The sequence below is a fragment of the Esox lucius genome, chromosome 10 (assembly GCF_011004845.1).
Source record: "Esox lucius isolate fEsoLuc1 chromosome 10, fEsoLuc1.pri, whole genome shotgun sequence".
NCBI lineage: Eukaryota > Metazoa > Chordata > Actinopteri > Esociformes > Esocidae > Esox > Esox lucius.
Window position 1 is genome coordinate 29,071,018 of NC_047578.1, and position 24,104 is coordinate 29,095,121.

Consider the following 24,104-nt stretch of genomic DNA (forward strand, 5'->3'; position numbering starts at 1 on the left):
GGGATTTGTTTATTCATTAAGTGACATTTTGTTTTTGTTTGTTTGAAGATCTTTACGGGTTGGTTATTTTTCCATAGTTTCTGACATTATAGGTTTTGTATGCTTGTTTTGGTTTAATTTGTGTTATTGAATCCACCTGTTCCTCGTTTTGCGCACCTATTTATTAAGTGCCCATTCTCAGTTCTCAGAGGTATTGTTTGCAGTTTTCCAACAAAAACACATATTAGCCTACCTAGATTTCCCCATGTAAAATACTTTAGCCTCCTTGTTCTTGACTTTACCCAGCCTTTGTTGTTTTATACCTTAGCCATTTTTCCTGGATTTCCTGTTACCGACATTGTTTCTGGATTTTAACCAAGTCTCCTGTCTAGCCCTTACTGGAACCTTGTATTCATTTTCTAAATAAATCCTCCAACACACTGCATTCAGAAAATCAACTTTCTCCCGCCACTGTACTTGCATTTTCAATTGTTACACACAAGTCTACCTCGGGATCCTCACTGCTGCTATCCCTGCATTTCATTTGCACATGCTACCTTACTACTTCCATTTGCCTCGTTTGCAAATTCAGAATGTCATTTAGAATTGCCACTACTATTTCTCTCACTTGTACATACATTACACTTAATACCTGTACATTTTCTGTAAATTTGTGAATATTCCACTGCACATTTAAAATTGCCATATGTAAATTTTTCTGCACTCCTCTATTTGCACTTCTGGTTAGACGCAAACTGCAGTTTGTTGCACTGCACTTGCACTGTTCAATAACAATAAAGTTGAATCTAATCTAATCTTTTTAACTAATTCAAATCTGGCCTTTCCGATTTTGGTACAGATCAGAGGTTTGCATCTTGTAGTCTAGCCTTTGTAATCCTGCTGCCGATGTCATCTGCCTTGAAACATTTCTTGACCAGCATTCAAGAGATTGTTGGTGATTTCACAACATTGTTGTTGCTTGCTCCTTGGGGTTTCGGACTGGGTGTTTTGTAAAAGTACTTGGTAACAATTGCTGAAGTAAAAGGAGCTTTATAAATACATTTTATTGATTGATTGAATTTCACTTATTTTATGGTTGTTTTTCAAAACTCTTATCATTCTACTGTCATCAACTGCTGTTGTTTTGCTGGCCGACATGGCTTTTGCCGATTGCTAAAGACACTAGCATTTTGTTTCTTTTTCAGGACATTCCAAACTGTTAAATTGGCTATGCCCAACTGTTGGATTCCGTCCACACGTCATTGTCCTATCCAAAATACCAAGGACTCCTAGATAGAATAATGGAGATTTCGTTCCAGACATCTCACTGTTAATAAGTGGATTTAAAGGACTTTTCTATGTGTCTTCACCAAATGTCCTAAAAAATTACGTTTTTAGGTCCTCTTATTCCAGATCTGTTAATCTGGATACACATGCTCTTTAAACTGACTTGTTCTTCAGACAAAACTATAGTTCTAATTGATATATTATTTTCTTTCAGAAAACACCTGGGGCTGTATTCACAAAACATTTCATCCTACCACTTTAAAGCCTCCCAAACAGCAGTCGGTTTCTAGCTAAGAGTTTCCTCTTAAAATCTATTCACAAAGCTGCTAAGACCAACTTTTACTACGTTTTTTGAATGGGGAGAAATATTAAGCTAAGAGAAAGGGCTGGGTTGACCCGTTGCTATGGATGATATTGTGCTCCATGAACAAGCTCAGATCTCAGTGAATTCATCATAGCAATGCTGTAGGTGTCATGTTGCCATATTAAAATAAAGATTGACTGTCACTGATTAAACATGAAACCAAGAATTATATACTGACTAGTCAAGTATATCTTCAGCTAATTGTCAGGCTCAGACATGTCTGGCAGCTCGTAAACAAATGCCTTTTCATCTTTTGATGATGCGATAATTTGGGCAATTAAGTGTCCCATCTATAGCTCCAACTAGACTGGGTGGTCCAGCTATGAAGTTGGCTTTGATTCTTTGTAATTGGCGAACATCAAGAGGAAACTGTATGATTTGTTAGACGATGTGAGGTCTGGAGAGGGCATTTATTGTTTGACGTATTATTCTGTTGACAGATGATTGAGATACATGTAGTTTGTGATGCATAGCTGCATTTTCCCTGTGGTCAAGTTGCGTAGAGTTGTTGCAACTTAATCTCCATTGGGTTATTCCTGTTTGTTGGTGAAGTGACTGCATCCCTAATTAGCTCTACTATAATTTAGATGACAACTTTTTAAAAGCTCAGTATCATAAAATGTTTCAGAAATGTTGACGTGATTATGAGGGCGGATTGCCGGCAGCAGCCATTTTAGGATTGTTTGTGATTTCTCTTATTGAATTAGGAGTCCTCTTGACTGCCCCTAACTTTTCACAGATCTGAAATGCTTTATGAAATACACTCAGACCAAAAATGTATGAGTCCTAAAATTAGGACTGACATACCCATTTCTTTTAAGGGTTTCTCCTAAATAAGCTAACTGGAAGCTACATTTAGCCTTAACATGTTTTGTGTTTGTGGCCCCTAGATCAACCAGAAACACCTGTGAGCCAAATATCCCAATATACACTGAACAAAATTATAAGCGCAAAACTTTTGTTTTTGCCCCCATTTATCATGAGCTGAACTCAAAGATCTAAGACTTTCTCTATGTACACAAAAGGCCTATTTATCTCAAATATTGTTCACAAATCTGTCTAAATCTGTGTTAGTGAGCACTTCTCCTTTGCCGAGATAATTAATATGGGGGCAAAAACCAAAGAGTTGTGTTTATAATTTTGTTTAGTGTATATGCTCACATAAAACACTGTGCTGTTATTCATATTTGGTCAAATGTGTTGAAACTGACTAAAATAAAAGGTGACATCCCAATACTTATGGAGGGCATCCTATCAGTGTCTCACTCCCGTTGAGGGAGGGCACACTGGACACAGAGGTCCAGTGAAGAGCAAGTACTTGGAGAATGTTGGATGTTTTCAGAGAGAAGGGAGAACATGCCAAGATTGGCAGAGAATAGTAGTAAGAATATTCAAGATTGCTGGGCTGAGGTGGGCAACTCTTGACAAACTGCATCCCTGCTAGTGACTTAGAGGGAGAATTGAGAGATTAGGGCTGGGCTAGAAGTGGGACTGCCTGACAATCAAGTAATCTGACTAGTAAATTTTATCAATCAATCAGTGCTCTCACTGCCATCGCCCGGGAAGAAGAGACTATGTGATAGGACTTCATCCCTCATCAAAAGCAGGAACTTTGGGAGCTGGTGGACATGTTCTTGTCCTTCTCCACTGTTTTTGCCCAGCTTCAGGAATAATGGTGCTAGAGGACCACAACCCCTGGCTCTGTGCAGATGTGGTCTGCCTGCACCCTTACATAATCCCTTAAACACACCAAAAAGCAGTGGTTGCCAAAATGAGGGAACTTCACATTATCAAAGACTCCCTCAGCCCATTATCCAATCCAATTGTAGTGATACAAAAGCCGATGGCTCTCTCCGGATCTGTAATGACTTCAAGAGGCTACACGACGTCTACAACCTGGGGCTACTACATCCTGGTGCTGCACTTCACACTGGTGATGGACCAGGTGCTAATCCCATCAGCATCCCTGGAAGCCAGCAGAGTGGGCTTGCATTTTGAGGCCGTTCCTGACCAGGAGAGACCCAGCATTCCTACTATGCCTAACCTCTTTGGGAGGCCCACAATTACACCCGGCTCAAAGAGGAGATTCTGGCATGGCTGGGACTTCATCTGGTGGCGGCCTGGTTGGCCAATTGCACCGCCTGGTGAAATGGTGGCTGCAACCCAGAGACAGGCTTCGCTACTACCTCCTGGGTGGCACCTCACTGGTGACCGACAAGGCGTCCCTGCAATGGCCAACAATGAATAGTACCACTACAAGAAAATATGTGCGCCAATTTGTATCTAGGATGAATGGGTGGGCATCACTGAGCTAACACTGGCAAAAGCATGAATGTACCATATATCATTAATTTGAATGACAAACCTCTTATGTAGGCCCTTTTGTTTAGAACATTTCACTTACTACTTAATTATAACATGATGAATGTAGCCACTGAAGGCTATTTCATTCTGTAAGGCAGGCTAAACAACATCATAATTGCTTGTACTGAAATTATGCTTTTCCTGTTAAAGTATATGTATTTATTTATTTTTTGACTGTTGGGTTGCAACTGCATAAATATTACACCCACACACACACACACACACATTATATCAAGGTTTAATGAGTGGAACACTCAAGATTAAACTTTTCAATTAATACTCATGCATTGACTTGGTCAGCAATCTTCTTCCACAAAAGCTTATATCATTTTGCTGCTGCAACTGTATTGCTTGTTTTCTTGAATATTCATATTCTGCATATGCATTCATTAATATTTCCAACTCCACTAGGGAGAAGTAAGGGGTTCAAGCATTGTTTTTCCTGTTGCCATGGTGAATCATGTTATCTGTGTTCCATTGTTTAGGGCTTTTTATCTCCTAGTGCACTTGCTTTACTTAGGGTTAACTTAAATCAGAGTTGATTTAACTATTCGTTACCACCTCTTATGAAACCATCATCTCTGAGTTTGACAGCTCAGTGTCAGTCCACACAGCTTTGATATAAACTCAGAGTATGTTAACCCTGCTATCTGAAATACCCCCTACATTTTCTTCTCAAAACACCAAACCCAGTTTGAATAATGAATGCAATCAGTTATTTTCTGTTTTGTATTTGTCATTAATTTAGAAAATGTTTCAGACTGTATTTTTGACTTTGTCATTATGGAACGATTCTGTGTTGATCAGTGGCAAAAACTCCTACTTAAATCCTTTAAAATAAAATTTTGTAACACAATAAAATGTGAAAAAAGCCAAGGAAGTTTGCTAAATGTTTTTGTGTATATTGTTATTAAACGTTTTGGGGTATTTATCGATTGAAAATTTACAATGTTGCTTACGGTATCTAGATATAGTGTATCCAATGCAGGCTAATACTGTTGTAAAAAAGATTTGGTCCATATGTGAAGACCGCAAGACTACTTGGCAATGTATGAGAAGGGGTGCTTTTTCCATGACTTCTACTGGCAGCTACTAGCGATTTGTTTAAGCATTGCACGAAACGAACTGACGTTAATGAGAAATCATAAATTCAGCTACTTTTATCCGTATTACCTTTTACTCAGTCAACGTCGTGCTACTGACAGTGACGTCATGATGTGTACAATCCAGCCAAGATGGCTGACAGCATCCCGTTAAACACGGTGAGAAAGAACTCGAAGAAAATAGCTCATTACAACGCTGCAAGATGTTACAGGTATGATACAAAGAAGTTCAGCTTTTGTCTAACGGGAAGGTATATCTTTTTTGTATATAAGTAGTTTGTGTACGTTGTAGTAATGGTGGTTATGTGTCTCGAGCTAGCCTCTCGCAATAACAGGGTACATGTAACGTAGGGTGTTTCTAATGGTAGTCACAAAGAATTAAGCTTGTTTCATAGCCACAGTAAATAGCTAGTAAGCTGTTTTGACAATTGCCCTACTCAGTAATTCAACGAAGCTTTTTTAATTTAATAAATTACTAGCTAAAATGTAGGATCCCTTTGCGAAACAGAACAGCTGTGTCTATCAAGCGCAATAAATGGAGTATTTCAAGAACTTGCTCATTGCTTGTAAAATGCTGGTTATTTTTTTCACGGTTGGCTATATTAGTGTATAATGCTCATAATTCCATGTTCCCCAGTGTTAAAAATACTGAGGCAAAGTGTTTTCCGTTTTTACCCGGTCTCGTGGTTTGGATTGGGTGAGTGTCACAGTGAGTCATATAGTAGGAAGTGAATGAAGTGAGTGACTAGACGATTGATGTCCTTGCTCATGAACCCCAATGTTCATTATAGACCGTTCACATCTGTATCTCAATCAGATTCTTTTAAAAAGAGCTACAACCCCTGTAGTTTGCTTGCATTGCTTCTCCAAGACCAGCTAAGCTGAAAGTGCTGTATGTGCACTGCAGAATGTCACACGACAGGCGAACGTCAACGGCGTCATTATTGCACACGTAATTTTTAAGTGGTCAATTCACATTAGGCGCGCCACTTCTGCAAACGTTCTTCTTAGTTTATTTAGCTATATTGACACCTTGCTAGGAACTTGTTGGAATTCGTGGTGAAAAGTATTTATAATGGATAAGCAGTGGTTGACTTGTGCCTTTTAACTCTAGGCAAACAGCGTTCCGGTTCCCTTTTCAGGGCATGCAGTATTAACATGTACATTTTCAATAACAGTCCAATGTGCGATTTATCCGTTCCTACAATTATTTTATCCGAAGTCAAGCGCTGTGGGTAAAAGTGAGTGTTTGACTATTTGTAATACAAAAATAACTTGATGATTAGTTAGCTTTCAACAGGGGTAATGTTAACTAAATTGTCTTCAATGTATTAATATAAAAGCTCAACTACAGCCTATTGTACTGATTGGATTCTTACATTTATACTTTCTACTTGAAATGGCTACTACTATCAAGCTAGCTGATGAATGCACACAAGCTAGCTCAAATTTACTAACTACATATGCAACCAAAAATAAATGAGATGACCGGGGGAGTCATGAAGAAAATTCACGCCAAGCTATTTCCTTACTTTTTAGGGCACACTCAGTATTTTCTGTGCTATATATATCTCAGCTAATTTGAGCAAGAGATACGCGCGTATACGCGAGATAAAAAAATACTTGGTTTCTAATTTTAAGCGCACTGACGCCGTTGCGGTATGGAAGGCCAAGTGACATGACGACACGCAAAATACGCCGTTCCCCCAGTAAACCGTCGTCCAAAACGACATTTTCGCTGTTGTAAAATGGCGTTTGTGGCGCCGTCCAAGTGCTACGATAAGCGCCGTCATTTACGGCGTCTTCACTCACTCATGTCGCTGTCCAAAACGCTGTTTTCCTGTTCTACACGGCGTTTGGGACGCGGTTGTTGGTGTCAGTAAGCGCCGTAATTTACGGCTTTTAGTAGCACTTAACGCGGTTATTAACGTCTGTTTGGTTTCAATACCTTATTTGGATTTTGCATCAATCACATGGCTAGATTTCAACCGCTTAGGAGAACAACACCAAGTAAAACTGCTGGCTAAACTGCACTATCTGTAAGTACGTTGGACATTTTCTTATGACTTTGGCTTACACCATGTAATAAGATTGTTTTAGTGCTGTGTATTACTAGCTAGATGCGGTGTTAGTAATGTCTAAGGAAGCTAAAATTACGTTTTCACTCTGAATCTCTAAATTAAACGGCAGCAACTTTTTTCTAACTACAACTGGTTAGCTCGCTAGCTTGATGGTTACTGTAAGTAGCTGTAATCTTTTTATAATCAAGTAGCTAGATTGTCTAATTTGCTCTTACTTGAATGCTAACAGGCTGTGTCAAATGCATACACTGGTTTTAGGTGTTGTGCAGAACTTTCTGTGTTAAATTTAGTGTCTGTTACATTCATGAACTAGGTAAAGCTGGCTTTAGCTAGCTAGATAACGGTTATGCCTTAGTTGTGAAGCCAAGTACCTCACAGTGGCTTTATTTTGGTTTACTTTGTGGTTGCAATAGTACCCATGTTATATGGTTTTAGGGAACATGGTTGTGTGTATGCCCTGGTAACTAAACATCCAGCAAAAAGCAGCTTGTTTTAGAATTCAGTGAAGCAAGTTTTTTCCCTGACAGTCACGTGACCTCTCTTCCCTAATGTTGTCCCTATCTGTACTCTCTTGCTATCAGTTTGTGCCATGTTTGACATCCCAGTTTAGTTGGTCTGACTCAGCTGTTAGTGTACAGTACATCATCTCCAACGCATTGTTCTAAAGTAAGTATTCTCAAATCACACGCATGCATTTCATTTTCAAATGTATTACAAACAACACTTATTAACAACAACAAATATTCCTTAGGTATAGAAATGGCACCTAATTAATCAATTACATAAATATATGTTGCCTGCGTTTACAGAGACCATGTCGCATCCAATTATGGATCTATTAGGCTTCCTCACACATCTCTGGGGTTGAAGGACAGAACCCTGGGCAAACATTTTCATATACATTATTCTACAAGTCAGGAGGATCATCACACAAGCCAACTTACCGGACATACATGAGTCATTGGCCCATTGAATGGTGAACAACAACTTTGCAGAGGTTTCTTCTCAGTGACATTGAACCAGAGAAGCTCTTCCATTTCCCAATCTTTTCCAAACAAGAGACCGCTCACTTAAATCTCATGACAGTGTATTTAATGACCCACACAACTACTTCTGATTTTTAGCAGGAATGCATGGGCCACACAGAATCAACACTGTCTTCACAACTATGGGCATTGGAACATAATGAAATCATTAGAATCAACTAACAGGCATAGGGGTCTATGATGTAAATAGTCAAGGCAGTGTCTTGTTGTTATACTGTTTTGAGATGTTAATACAATTCTTAATATTGTCAAGTAAACAGTTCCAGAATAAAGTATTCCTGAAATAGGGGCCAGCTCTCTCTGTGCATTGCTCCTGAATATTAAACACATTAGAAGCAGTTCCCATGTGTTGATATGTAAGAACAACCTTTTGGCATCTTTATCCTGAGACTTAATTCTGTCGGCTGTACATCTTCAGATGTCAAGAGAAAAGAGGGTCTTCATGGCAAGAGGGTATATGTTCTCTCTAAATCTGAGGAAAAAACACTTGAAAAAGTAATTTAGTGGCAAGAAAATGGCACTCGTTCACCATTAAACATTTCTATACATACCAAAGTTAAAATGTTATGTTTTTGCCATCATCAAAATTGTCATTCCTAAACAATGTGCAAACATTTATACGATACTTTAAGTCAGTGAAAGCCAACAGCTTGTAGTCTTAATGAAGGAGTGTCTCTGTAAAGTTGCCTGTTGGATTGATAACACACAAAAATAACAAACAACCAATACTGAAGTTGTCTCGGACCGCAATGTAAAAGTCAAGGGAGATGCAATACAATAAGATGCTTGTGTATAGAACACAGGTTACTGTAGCCTTTTAACTAGAGGTGGTAAAAGTACTTCCAGAGTACTTTACTTTATTCACTGCTTTTTACTATGACTAGGTTAAGAAGTGTAAGGGTTGTTACTCCACTGGATCTGCTACCTCCCCAGACTGTGTGGCCGAAGATGCTCCTGCAGTCTAGGCCACTTCCTCCAGTGCACATGTACTGCTGAGGCATGGGTTTGAACTTTGAACCTGTCCCATTACTCTGAGCAAAAAATAACGGTTATGCCTTCACAAACAAATGTTTTTGACTCACTTGACCTTCCATAGTCTGTAGGCCATTTACGTGTCATCTTAACATTGGCGTCGCGTGTTCGTGTCGTGTTTGTGTGTTGTGGGCATGTCGTCTGTAAGAAAAAACGCATCTCCATTGATGGACTGTGTTAATTTAAGATGTTATTTTAAGGCGCTGTTCAGGCGTTAATTGACTCGGTGAGTCATATCAGTAGCTTCCCTAGGCCTATTAAATGCACAAATCACCCCTCATACTCATTCATTCCGTCTGCCGCATATATGTGAGTATGTGTGTCGTTTGATTTGGCCTTTACTCTCTATGGCAGGGGTCGGCAACAGGCGGCCCGCGGGCCAAGACTGGCCCGCCAGTAATATTTTCTGGCCCGCCAGATTATTTTGGAAGTCCGGTTTTTTTTTTTTTTTTTTTTTTATCAGCCTATTTTAATTTCACAATAACGGTTTACAAATAGGCCCTGTGTATCATTCCTTCAATCGTTTTTATTTTGTTAAAACCAAAAATAAAAAAATGAAAAAGGACTCTCCATTATTTATTTCCTGAACTAATCGTTTTCCCATTTTCTGATTGTGTGCTCAGATCAAAAATCTGCTTACCGCTTGCACTGTTAACTGTGGCGCGTCTGTTAACTTCTTAAGCAATACGTTTAATAAGGTAATCTATTATTTTTCTGACTAACAAATTACTGAAACGGGTAAATGAAATGGTAGATTTAAATAAATAAGAAACAAATTTTAATAAAAAGAAACAACTATGGACAAGAAAAATTAAATTTAAATAAAGACAAAACGGAATATAGCTATATAAAGAAAAATTTAAAAACTAAATTTAAATAGGCCTATAGAAAAATAAAGTTTAAATAAAGACAAAACAGAATTTAAATAAAGAAAAACGAAAAAAACTAAATTTAAATAATAAAAAGTGAAAAATAAATGAACGAGTTATTCTGGGTTTTTTCCTTTTAGTTCAGGAAATAATTTTATCATCTTATTTTTATTTTAAACAATTAAAAATGATACACATGATTACACGAATATAGGCTATGCCTACTGCGGGCGCATACAGACAAAAAAAACTGCAGAACAAACATTTTTTTGTAGCAATTTTTAATGTAATCTGAAATGTTGCTTGACGAAAGATTGGATACTAATACAAAAAAAAAAATGTGGTCGAATAAGACACGTAGCGTCGTAGCCTAAGTGTGGCAACAACAGCTTAACAGTAGCACATATTTTGGCCACGGCGCGACACACATGAACAGAAACAAAACTTCGGAATAAATATGGATAGAACATGGATTACGGACAACACAACGGGTGGTCCAGGTAGGCTACAGAGGTCTAGCCACCTGAAACGACATGAAGAATAATATTTCAGAACCATTTTAGTGACATTCAAACTGCAATCTGACAATAAAATATAAGTTGCTATTGATAAGGTACTCACTTAATGTGAAAACTGCCCTCTTTCATTCGCTACAATGCTTCGGATGTCTGGTGTTACATTTGTTACTGATATCCGCAGGCAGTTCTCAAGGTTTGTGTGTGTCAGTCGATTCCTCTCATACGTCTTTATTGCATTCATTGATGAGAAGGCAGACTCGCAGGTATAGGTGGAAGGGAACATTGTCAACACATACAACGCAAGGTTCTTGATTGTGCTGTACTCCTCTGAGCATGCCACCCAAAAGGCACTCAGGGACTCTGCAGATCTGAATGCATCTTTGATCAGAGAGGTTGTTTGGAAATCAATTAACTCCATCTCAAATTTAGCCTCATCCAATGATGGGAGGATTGTTTTGACCAGGGTGGAGAATTCTCCGCTAGGTCGGGTTGTGAGAGGGTCACGCACAAAAGCAATTACTTCATTCGGGACGGAAAAGTCCTCCAACCTAGAAGAGAAGTTGGCTCGGAGTTGCTTGATGAAGTCTCCCATCAGTCCAGTCACTCGTCTTGCCTGTGTTTTTAGTGTACTAAAATGTAGAAGCCTGCCAGTTGATATGTCGGACTCTAACAACCCCAGCTTGACGGTGAATGCTTGGAGCCTTTCAACCATGTCCACGATGGTTTTGTCTTTTCCCTGTAGCTGCATGTTAAGATTGTTTAAATGGCCAAATATGTCAGTTAAAAATGCAACATTGGACATGAACTTCTCATCCTCCAGAAAGACAAGGTGATCTGCTGCTGTCTTACTCTTGCTAGATATAAGGAATGCCTTCACCTCACCCAGTAGCGCACAGAAGCGGTCTAACGCTTTGCCCTTGCTTAGCCAGCGCACATCATTGTGCAGCAGCAGATCGTCGTGGGTGGCCTCCTCTGAATCTGCCACAAGCTGCCGGAAAAGCCGGTGCTGGGTGCTTGATGTACCCCTGACAAAATTGATGACACGCATTACTTTATCCATAACTGCCTTCAGCTCACCACTGAGCTTTGCACAAAGTACACTCTGGTGGATAAGACAATGCAGCCCATGCATTTGGGGGGCGATCTCTTTCAACCTGCTCACCAAACCTCTGTGTTTACCCACCATAGCAGGAGCCCCGTCTGTCACGAGTAGGTTGACTTTCTCAAATGACAATGAATGCCGTTCAAACACTTTTGACAGTTCAGTGAATATAATATCTCCAGTGGTGTTCCCCTCCAAAGGAATAAGAGACAGCAAATCTTCCCTAAACTGCTTCCCATCAAAATACCTGACAAAGACACACATCTGGGCAACATCTGTGCAACATCTGTGCAACATCTGTGTTGTCAGTGCTCTCGTCTACCGCTAAGGAGAAGTAATTAGTCTTTTGAGATCACTGATAACGACTCCCTGCACAGCATCAGACAACGCCTCTATGCGGCGGGTAGCGGTCCTTGCAGAAAGGGGCACCTGTTTGACAGAGGCAATGATTCCATCCATGGACTTGTTGACAGCCAATTCCTCCAACACTGCAACCATGACTTCTTTAAAAAGCTCTGCGTCGGTGAAAGGCCTGTTGTTTCGTGCGAGCAACCAAGACGCTTTGAGAGACGCACTTGTCGCTTTTTGTTGCGATGTGAAACTCCGCATTAGGATCCTGCTGCCCTGAGCATAACCTTGTGCCAGCGCTTCAATTTTGCGCTTTCTTGCCTCTGATTGAAGTGGATATGCAGCCTTGAAGCTTCCATGCTTTGTCTCGTGGTGCCGTCTTATGTTATATTCTTTGCAAACAGCGACAACTTCTTTGCAAATCAGACACACTGGCTTTGCATTTTTGAAATCCGGTAAAATGAACGCAAAACTCTTTCCATTCCTCTTTAAATACTCTATTTTCGTCATCAACTTTCCTCTTAAGATTTTTGGACAAAGACATTTTATCCTAGCTAACTTCACTCTGCACGCTAATTATTTGTAACAACACATATACAACACATATCATGTGATGAGGTGGGTGACATGGAATTAAAGGCCCCTTGTTCAAAAGAAGCCGATCACTGTCAAAATATTGTAAGCTACAAATGTATTATTCACATCACAGTAAATATTGTAGCTTACTATATTTTTTTATTTTAATTTAATTTTAGTTTTTTTTTAGACTAGAGATTTAATTTGAATCCATAGGCCTACTCTGTGTAGCTGGCCCGCCATGTACTGGCTAAAAAAAAAATTGGCCCGCGGCCAAAGTTACCTGCCGACCCCTGCTCTATGGTATGCGGTTTCAAGACGCAGCTTCATAAATACCTCTCCATTGATTGAGGTGCTGGCTCCTCAGATGAGATGCTGATAGAAAAGAAGCATTGGTAAATCTAGGCTTGGGACAGCAACCTGATTGCTTTTTGAGGCACTTTGATTAGCTGTGGGTGGTTTGAACTGCAAACATGTTATTTCGTACTTTTACTCATTGTCATCTTTGACAAGTCTTTGTCAGTCTTTCAAGCCTTGGGTATTCATAGGGCTGGGTGATATGGCAGAAACATTTATCACTATCATTTTTCTCAAATCATTCAGTATTGATAATTATCACGATATACGGAGCAAATTTGAATTTTCAATAGTTATTGACTTGAATTAAGTAATCTAGCACATCCCAAAAACATTTACTTGTCCCAAAGGTGGTTAACCTCTGAGATTATTTTAGTGCAATTCACAGAATATTAAACATAACCAATTCAATAAGGCAATTAAAAAACTGTGTGGTGTGTGGTTTGAATCACAGCCATTGCTAGTTTTTAACATTATAGGACATGAGGTAGAACACAAAATAAATTATTCCACTAACTCCTCCTGCATATTGCACTAGAGGTTTCGGGCAAGAAAGACTAGTCTGTCCACTGCCTTTGGTTTTAAGGCCGACCTGTGGCAGGTAACAATGTTGCCAGCTGTGCTAAAGATTTGCTCTAAAAGGCGAACTGGTGGTAGGAATGCAAAGAGACCACTTTGCCAGATGGCTTATTCTGGGGAAGTTTCTTTCATTGATCTTCCACCATTTCAAGTTTTTACTCCACAAAATTAGGATTTTATAATTATTGGTTACATGTTTATCATTGAAATTGTGTATTTTTTAAGACCGACAGACGGGAGAACAAGTATTTGATACACTGCCGATGTTGCAGGTTTTCCTACTTACAAAGCATGTAGAGGTCTGTAATTTTTATCATAGGTACACTTCAACTGTGAGTGATGGAATCTGAATCACATTGTATGATTTTTAAATAATACATTTGCATGAGTATTAGATCACCCACCAACTAGTAAGAATTCCGTTTCTCACAGACCTGTTAGTTTTTCTTTAAGAAGCCCTCCTGTTCTCCACTCATTACCTGTATTAACTGCACCTGTTTGAACTCGTAACCTGTATAAAAGACACCTGTCCGCACACTCAATCAAAATGACTCCAACCTCCCCACAATGGCCAAGACCAGAAAGCTGTGTAAAGACATCAGGGATAAAATTGTAGACCTGCACAAGGCTCGAATGGGCTACAGGACAATAGGCAAGCAGCTTGGTGAGAAGGCAACAACTGTTGACGCAATTATTCGAAAATGGAAGAGGTTCAAGATGACGTTCAATCTCCCTCGGTCTGGGGCTCCATACATGATCTCCCCTTGTGGGGCATCCAATAAATGCAATAAAATGCCAATTTAATTACTTAATAATCATACAATTTGATTTGTTAAGGATTTTTGTTTTAGATTATGATAAAAATTACAGACTTCTACATGCTTTGTAAGTGGGAAAACCGGCAAAATCTGCAGTGTATCAAATACTTGTTCTCCCACTGTATATTGATTTATCGCCCAGCCCTAGGTATTCAGCATTTTGTGAGGTTGTGAAAATATCTGTTATAGATTTTTTTTTTTAATGAATATAATAACAAAGCTTACGATGTGCCTACATTTAATAATTACCAATCTTTTCCAAGTAGGCAAGTCCACAATGTCACCATCAGTGCCTTTCCATACAGAATTAGTTCCATGATACAGTTTTGGCATGCTATGTTATTTGTGCGCATTTACAATATTTTTGATGGAAATGTTGGACTATTCCATTGAGCAAGAACATTAAGATGGGTAGTAGCTTCTCCCATGGCATATTAAACTGCTCTTTAAAGCTGAAAATGCTTTTAAATGCTACTGTAGATGACAGGTTGGCCTTGAACTTTGCACTAAAACCCTTTAGGCCTGCAGCTGAATGTAATGCTGTTGTATTTTACAGATTCAAACAACAGCACAATTACATCTTAAATTATTGTTTTAGTAATATTTGCGTATTTTGAGGTAGTAATAAAAGCTTAATTACAGCTTGTTTTGTTATTATTAAGGTTGGGAATTGACTGGGAGAACACAATCACAAATGCCAGAATGCAATATTATTGTGATACTTGATGTTTTATGTTATTACGGATATTGAGGTTTTTATTTAACAGGAATTTTTAATCAGGGAATTTTTTATCGAACTACAGCAAGTCAAAATGGTGAGTCTGTAGAGGTCTGGAGCAAAAGTCAATATTTCAGTGCCTATGTGAAAATGGGTGCCTGTTGCAGCCTTTAAAGTAGAAAATGTATTATGATCCTTTCATCAGGATATAGATAATTATAATACCTATGGGAAAAGTAATACAAGGTTTGGCAACAACATAAAAATATCACAGAACAAAATGTTTGGACTGTATTTTTCCCCCAATGCTTTTTAGTTAGAGCAAAAGGACTTCAGTCAGAAACTTTGTATAATGTTCATAGAAACATTTAATGTTTTGGCAATTGTGAAAAAAATATAATAGTACTTTCAGCCAGAGTATTTAGTCAATATGTACAAAGGGAAATGTAACTTAACGATTTTTTTCTTCTGGCCATCAAATGCTGCTAGCAAAGAAACTGATTACATACGCAACAATAAGAAATTGCATGGTCCCAATTTCAGAAATTGCATGGTCCCAATGAATGACAATTTATTGATAGAGAAAAGCTAACTGTGGATGACATGAAATATGTTTCGTATAAAGGAGCCACATTGCAATGATTAAACTATTTAGCTACTGTCACTAGCAAACCAATTAAAACAGAAATAGTGAATAATTCCTAATAGCTGGAAGCAGCAAACAATGTTTTTCATTTACAAATCTGATACACATTTATTTCACTAGTGACAAACTATATTGATAATTTCTTAAACTGCATGAATCAAATTTGATTTATTTTATATATGTTTGTGTTCATATTTAGAGGCCCTGGTGTTTTTTAAACAAGAAACCAGACAAGTCTAGTTCTGCCGGCCTGCAGTAAAAAGCAATGATCGTGGTTGTCCACCCTGGATTCGAACCCGGGTTTCCCCCCACAAGAAGCTGTGTCTTTAACCACTACACCACAGAGCTATATATCTGTGGGGAGTTGGTATAGCATTTCAACATTAGATAATTTTGTCACGCATTAACATTATGCTGAGTTTGAATATGTTGTCAAGCATTAGTAGTTAACATTGGACATATTGTTTCACTTTTGGATGATTGACTTCCTGTCTGACGTATGCAGGGGTGAGACTTCCGGTGTGACTTATGTTCTGGGTGGGACTTCCGGTGTGACTTATGTTCTGGGTGGGACTTCCTCTGTGATGTATGGGAGGGGTTGTAAATTCCTGTATGATGTATGCATGTCTGGGTGGATGAAAAATGGTGTTGGGGGTGTTCGGTTTGTAATTTATGGTGGCTTTGATGTTTAACAATAGGGCTCCAGGATTCAGGAATGTTAAATTCCCATGGCATAAGATGTTATGATATGTAGTGTGTTGTTTAATGTTCAACAAAAGGGCGCCAGGGTTCTGGAATGTTTAATCCCACTGGCAATCGATGTTACGACAAGTTCTAAGTATGTACAACCAATCTATAACCAGGGGGTGGTACCTTTCATGTTTTTACAACGCCGTAGGTGGCTGGCATGTTCGGTGTATTTTAACTACACAGAACCCAGGTGTTGGTCATTCAAACTAGGCTGAAGCCCTGCCTTAAGCGAACATATTCCTCAGCACTGCATAAAAACCGACAGACTGCCTGTGACTATCAAGCAGCCGGCCGACTTTACGAAACATGTCCCAAGAATACAACCAATCGGAGTTTGAAGAATCCAAGGCTGAGGACTGGCTGTGTAACGCCTTGGATGACAACGCTGAACCCTGCTATGGTACCCCGGACCCTACAGCTTGATTTCCACCGTTATACCCACCAAGAAACTACCATTGACCGGCTTGGTGCTCAGCTAGGACCTCTTACTCTATCATACCTTTGAAATGCTGACAAGGAAATCACAAAACGGACAAAAGCCTTGCACCGCAGGTTTTAATGATCATCAAAGCAACATTTGGTTTTGATCCTGGAACACATCGTTGCGGCCAATCTCCACAAAGCATGCATCTGATGTGAAGTGGAGCACCCGACCCAGAGAAGACATTCTTGTCTCGATCCACCCCATTATTTTTTTGAGACCCACTATGATGACATTCTGGAGACAGTTTTATCACCGGGACTGAAACGTACTGGTCAAGGCTTTAAATGCATCTGGTTTTCAAGCACCGCTGACCGAAGTTCACATGGCAGCTAAGAACTTTCTGCACAAACCTAAGTCGGAGCCATACATCACACAGAGACCGAGTGAAAATAGGGATGAATACATGGATAAATGTAATGCAGAAACTGTATACAACGCAGTTGAATCTTGGTGCGATGAAAACAAATAGACTGCTGTCTAAGGATGGGTAACTTCGTGTATCTAAAATTCTATGTGGCTTTAGCGATCAAACAGTTGATGCACAAAGCTGTCAAGTGGATTTGATGGTTGTAGACCTTTTTAATAACCAACACCATGTCAGTATAAAGCATTTTAATAATCTGAACAAGCATATGGAAATGGTCAGGAACACATCTGATGATTGGCCGTAATTGGTGTCAAACAGTGTTGAAACAAATGCTCTAAACAACTTTATATATACATTTTTTATATTTTTAAATGCTGACAACAAAGACTTTAAAATTGGTCACCTGTTATGTGTGTTTATGTATAAAACAAATGTTTGTGTGTTAAGATTGCTGAGTAATGAAGCTGTGGATGTAGACTGTATTTATAAAATGTTTACAGATTTTCAAATCAGCAAAAATCTGAAAGATGGCACATCATAGGTCTGGTGAGTTGGATTTATTCACAGTTTCTTTCACACAGATATCTATTGAGAAAAATACATTTGTTGAAATATCAACCCTATCGGCAATATCAGATGCAGCACCTCTGGAGTTCTTTATTGCTGGAAATGGTGAAGATTATATTGATCTGAGCAGTACTTTGCTGTACCTACGTGTAAAAGTCATTAAACCGGACAGAATTAATATCGATGCCGGAGCATGTGTTGGTGTTATCAACTACCCGATAGCCACCCTATTTTCACAAGTAGATGTCTCCTTGGGTGTTCGTTTAATTAGTCTGAGCAGCAACACATACCCCTACAGAGCTGTTATAGAGAGCATTCTGAATTGTGAAAGTGATACTTCAGCAGTGCTCGGGCTGGAGAATGACGATGTAAAAGTTCAGATAGATAGATATAAAGGGGCCAATCCATTTTTAATCCTTAAAAATTCCTAAAAAAATTCCTAAAAAAGTTCCAGAACGTGAAGCCAAGATTATGTGCTCCCGTTTTCTTATAGTGGTTAAAAGTCGAGCGGTGGCATTTTGTACTAACTGGAGTAGATTTAGGGTTTTCACATCTACCCCCAGGTACAAGGAATTACAGTAATCCAGCTGAGATGTAATAAATGCATGGATAACTTTCTTAAAATCCCTCAGAGGAAGATAGACCTTAACCTTTGCCAAAAGTCTTAGCTGAAAGAAGCAAGATTTAACTACTAGATAAATTTGCTTATTGAGTTTGAAGGGGCTATCAAAGATAAAACCAAGGTTCTTAACAAACGGTCTACTATAAGAGGCTACAGGGCCTAAGGTACCAAGAGGATCACCCAGCAAGTTACCTCGTCCACACACAAGAATCTCTGTCTTACTTTCATTTAAAGTAAGAAAGTTTAGCTCTAACTAGATTGACCCTCTCTGTGACGCCATCATCTGGCTGGCCATTTTAGAGCTTTCCCAGAAGTCTCCCTCTTCTTTCTCCTATTCCTTTTCCTTTCTACTCCTGCCAACTGTTTGGTTACTATCTATGTGTGTAAGGAGGCATAGATACCACATATGATCTAACATCATATGTGGTGATCTAACATATGATGTTAGATAATTGGATCCGCCTCCTTGTCGCGCCTCCTGTTAGTACCTATATGAAGGGAAGCTAATTTTCCATCATGTATAACATTGCTGGGAGTGTGTAACCCTTATTTTAATCACCTTTGGACTGTTATGTGTAGGTATGAACTTGAAAATTCCTAATTTGGCCTTGCTTTCCAAATGAGTATGTAGATCACTGAATTTTACATCAAATGGCCATAAAACTTTACCCAGATCCTGCAGACATCTAGTGGATCAAGTGGAAAGTTCTTCCAGGTTCATAATCCATGTTTGGCCTTCCCCACTCCAATTCAAACATGAGGAATTTTGTTTTTTTACGAATGTTATCTTCTGACAAATCTAATGTGTTATACTTCCCTGCATTCATTTAGAATTCCTACAAACTACAGAGTGTCTCCTTTCAAATGGAACCACAAATATGTTTCTACTATATTCAGGTCATGAGCTACAAGCATTTAGATTTGGGTACATAATTTTAGGCTGAAATTGACTTTTTCTGCCACATAACTAACAGGATAAAGACACAATTTTCATCCGGTTTTTCAAGGACACCACAGACCACATGGAGGTTACAGACCCGGCAACAGATAACAACAAAGGACTTATGAAATGGGCTGCCTATTCAGCGAGTAGTACAACATTAGAAATGATCGGCCCTGTTATATCGATATCCTCTTTCAAGAGAAACTCGTTAAACGGTTCTTCATGACAAAGTTGTCTGTGGAAACCATTTTGTATCTTTGCAAAAACTCTTTCTTTAGCCATCATGGTATTCACACCGTAGTAATGTGGTTCTGGCTGGGGGCCAGCATAGTTCTCATTCTCCTTGATGTTAAACTTGTAAGGAAAGTATCCTTTTACGAATCCTTAAAACCCATAGCACATGTCAAAGCCACCAACTTCATTGGTAGGAAACAATGACAATCAATGTGCCTCTGATTGAATGTGCTGACTGTAAAAATTAGCAATAAGTGTTGTGCCAATACCACTGTTAACAAGGTGTTCCTTTCGAGCTGTGTGCTATAAAGGTGAAGTCAGTATATTTTGGTTGCCTATACTTTTGGAAAAAAGCAGTGACACATGCATCTCTGGCTGAACACTATCAAAGTTTATTGCACACACAAAATTTGCAGTGTGTTTATCGTTCACTGGATTGGCTATTGTCTCAATCGTCAAAGAGGGTTTTATGATTGATGATTCATTTCAACAGACAGATCATACACTTGTGAACTTTATTGTTGGTGGTATTAATGATATATTGATAACCACAATCAACACAGATTACCAGATTGTGCTCACACCTGCTAACCCAACAACCTGCACCTTTGTGGAACTTCAAATCTTTATGATAACAAAAGTCGGAATAACATATCCGCTTATGATCCGGGCACTGTCATTTGTTCAAACTGGACGATATCCGTGAATGTCACACAAACATCTAAGGCTAAACCAGCATGTACAAAGCCTGAAGCTCTAACAATCAAAGTATCCAAACCTCACATAATGCGTGCATAAAACGCACCAAAATCATCATCACCAAAATAATTTACAGACTGCCGTAATTCCACATTGTCAAATTGGTTAAGTTGTGTCACTCTAATATCACCATCACGGTTGTTATGTAAGCTCTTTCGAGTGAACCATAACACCCTGTGGTGTGGGTGCTCTCAATGAGGTTAGGAGGGTGCAGTGCAGCTGGTGCAGTAAAAGGGACGATGGGCCACAGTGAGCCATTCAAACTGGTTTATTAACCATACGGACAGGAAGAACTAAAAAAAGAGGAGAAAAGGGGCTGGGTGGAACCAAAGAAAATATCTCTCCTCCCTAATCCTAACTAAACAAAAACTGGGGGTGGCCCACCCAGGTCTTACCTAGTGTCTTTAAACAGTAGACATCTATACATGGGCATCTGACTAGACACTCCCAAAATGTCTTCCGCGTTTCCCCTGGGATAACAAAGGGGAAAAAAAGTAACAAAAATATTAACTAACATTTACAAAATACAGACCAGGGATACTTTGGAGCCGCAACACACAAAGGAACACTCTCCACATATGAGTGCAAATGACTACTCCGGCACAGACTACACAGAACACAGACCTAGAGAGCGCTCGTGGCATGGAATCAGTTGACATTTTGTAGAGCGGCTGGGCAACACTGATTGGCAGCTGAGAGAGTGTGCCAGGAGGACTCAATGATGAAAGGGAGGGCTAATCGATGTGTTGGAATGCTGGTAGGAAATGGACTCCAATCAGGCACCTCTGGATACTACCTGAGGGACACGCACAAGCCAACAACCCGCCCACTCTATTGCACGCCCACTCTATTGCACGCTCACACACATTAGAACCAAGGGACGTAACCAGTCTGTGTTAAAGATCTGAACCTTTTGAAATCAACTGGGTTGTTGTAATGAGTATGCGTCAGAGAGCTTGGAGGAGAGTCAACTAGATCGTTCAAAAAATGTGGGCTAATAATCTCAGGCTAACAAACTTTGCATCTTTGGAGTAATGTCTGTATCGCTGTGCAACAATGTATTGATTTGCTGTTGTGTGATCTGTAGATTGACAGTTTTGTACCTCTTGATGGGGTGACCCTGGTGCCGACATGCAGAGTCTTTTCGCCATATTGTGAGTATTATCTTTGGAGGTATCACTATGTGCACTTCTGTTAGGTACGATCTGTTCGATATGTATTGAAATTGATGGTTGTTCAGTGTCTGGTCTGTTAGCGCCATCTTTCTCCATTTCTCTAAACGTGTAAATAATGATTCACTTACAGGTTAAAATATTATTCTAACTCAAACATACATTTACATACATCATAGTTGACTGTAGAGATGTATTACCTTCAGCTTTCAAGTATTGTGTAATGGGGGTAACTATAAAACCAACTCTGACGCTGTGCAGCCACAAGGTAGGGGGTTCCGTAACTGAAGCCATTATGGTGTTGTAATAGTCTCCAAAGTCACCCCGCTCCACAAAGATTCAGCTATATGGAGACTGTCATAATGTTAATAAAATTTTAGAACACCACTGAAATTGTTTGTGAAAGTTTACACCTACACAAGAAGCATTTGTCCACAACGTTGCATAAAATCACAACCGTACAGTCAAACTGACAGTGATGCTGAAATAAAAAGTGGGTTAACAGAAGACCTAGTGATACAGGTAGTTAAAGCTGATGATTTCTAAATGTTAAGACTTACCAATGTCTGAAGGTCCAAAACGTTTTCCAACCCAGGCTGTGTTGAAATCGTTAGTTATCACGTCTTTGCAGCGACATTGTGTAAATTTATTTAAACTATTAAGGACAAACTCATCCGCATACATACCCTTGCAAATGTCTATCTCAATATTGCCATTAATCTTTGCTTAAAACAACATAAGTCTATAATACGGCATACAAAAATCTGAATTCATTTCATGCTGCAAAACCCGGAAGTCTCTTTTGTTGAACAGCAAACATCACACTACATATCATAACATCTTGTGCCTTAGGAATTCAACATTCCTGAACACTGGCGCCCTATTGTTAAACATCAAAACCACCATAAATTACAAACCGCACCCCCATAACATATTTTATCCCCCCTAGACATGCATACAGGAATTTACAACCCTTACCATACGTCACACCGGTAGTCCCACCCCGGAACATGCGTCACACCGGTAGTCCCACCCCGGAACATGCGTCACACCGGTAGTCCCACCCCGGAACATGCGTCACACCGGTAGTCCCACCCCGGAACATGCGTCACACCGGTAGTCCCACCCCGGAACATGCGTCACACCGGTAGTCCCACCCCGGAACATGCGTCACACCGGTAGTCCCACCCCGGAACATGCGTCACACAGGTAGTCCCACTCCGGAACATGCGTCACACCGGTAGTCCCACCCCGGAACATGCGTCACACCGGTAGTCCCACCCCGGAACATGCGTCACACCGGTAGTCCCACCCCGGAACATGCGTCACACCGGTAGTCCCACCCCGGAACATGCGTCACACCGGTAGTCCCACCCCGGAACATGCGTCACACAGGTAGTCCCACTCCGGAACATGCGTCACACCGGTAGTCCCACCCCGGAACATGCGTCACACAGGTAGTCCCACCTACCAAAACGGAAGTCCCACCCCCAACCCAAATGTCCCGCCTACTGTCAGTCAATCATCAAAAAGTGACAATATGTCCTATATTAACTACTAATAGTGCGCTAAACTGACTGTTTCATATTAAGTTTACCTCCATCACAAACGCATCTATGAACTTTATGGCTTTTGCCACTGGCCGTTTTAACAACTTATTAGCCATTTGTGAATGACCTTGATACAATAACTATCAATATAGGTGACAACTGACTTTTTCGTCAAGTGAAAAGACGAGAGAATCGTGTAGCTAGCAAAGTTTTTGCCTATTCTGAACAAATCCTGAACATAATTTGAAAATCCACTAGAAATAGTCACAATATAACAGTAAAAAGTTTTATTTTAGGCTTCCTATAACATAGCTACTGAAGGATGTAGCCAGTGAAGTTTTTGTCTATCCAGAACAAATCCTCAGGTTCCACTGGCTGTTTTAACACCTTATTTGCTATTCATTATTGACATTGATATATAACTATGAATATAAGTGACGATAACTGACTTTTTCATCAAGTGAAAAGATGAGAATCGTGTAGCCAGTGAACAAATCCTCAGGCATAATGTGTTCTGACAGTGACTGGAGTCAAACTCGGGACCTTTTGCGCCATAGTCTGCTTCTGTCACCACAACGCTATTTAGCAAGGGGTAGTCTGTCACTCAGTTAGTCAGTCAATAGGAGACATTCGCTCTTCTAGGCCGGCTCTGCTTATGCAGGCTTGATTATATATTGCAAATAAGCAGATTCTAATCTATAGTTCGATTATCGGTACTATGGAAATTGTATTGCATTTTAGTGCTTTATTTTCTAAAGCAGTAGACCACTCTGTACTAATTTACACATTTTGAACAAGGTCAGCCTCTAATGCAGTGTTTTTCAACCCTGCTCCTGGGCACCCCTCTGCCCAGCGTTTAGACATAATCA

The 24,104-nt window shown here is 39.6% G+C and overlaps 2 protein-coding genes across 8 annotated transcripts in view; one reads left to right on the forward strand and one right to left on the reverse strand.

The window, feature by feature from the left end:
* The first annotated feature begins 5,159 nt into the window (after positions 1 to 5,159).
* The window catches only part of atp9b (ATPase phospholipid transporting 9B), a 99,444-nt gene continuing 80,499 nt past the window's right edge, over positions 5,160 to 24,104 (forward strand). For 2 of the 7 annotated variants that reach the window (XR_004576258.1, XM_010906168.3), the window contains exon 1: positions 5,161 to 5,348. Coding sequence is in view for 5 of the 7 variants with exons in the window: in XM_010906168.3 (XP_010904470.1) it covers positions 5,230 to 5,348 (119 nt within the window). In the remaining 2 variants the exon portion in view is untranslated. Of the gene's footprint in view, positions 5,349 to 6,902; positions 7,137 to 7,759; positions 7,845 to 21,600; positions 21,668 to 24,104 lie in introns of those variants that run through there. The other 5 variants (XM_020045149.2, XM_020045148.2, XM_010906167.3 and 2 more) reach the window with 5 other exon arrangements.
* Positions 10,620 to 12,264, reverse strand: LOC117594972 (zinc finger BED domain-containing protein 5-like). The gene is made up of 2 exons (XM_034294731.1): positions 10,747 to 12,264; positions 10,620 to 10,648 (listed from the first exon to the last, which is right to left on the reverse strand). The coding sequence occupies exon 1, from the start codon at positions 12,040 to 12,042 to the stop codon at positions 10,747 to 10,749; it is 1,296 nt and encodes a 431-aa protein (XP_034150622.1). The 5' UTR covers positions 12,043 to 12,264; the 3' UTR covers positions 10,620 to 10,648.

Excerpts from the sequence above, each read along its gene's own strand:
- LOC117594972 (XM_034294731.1), bottom strand. The coding sequence starts at position 12,042 with ATGTTGCACAGATGTTGCACAGATGTTGCCCAGATGTGTGTCTTTGTC.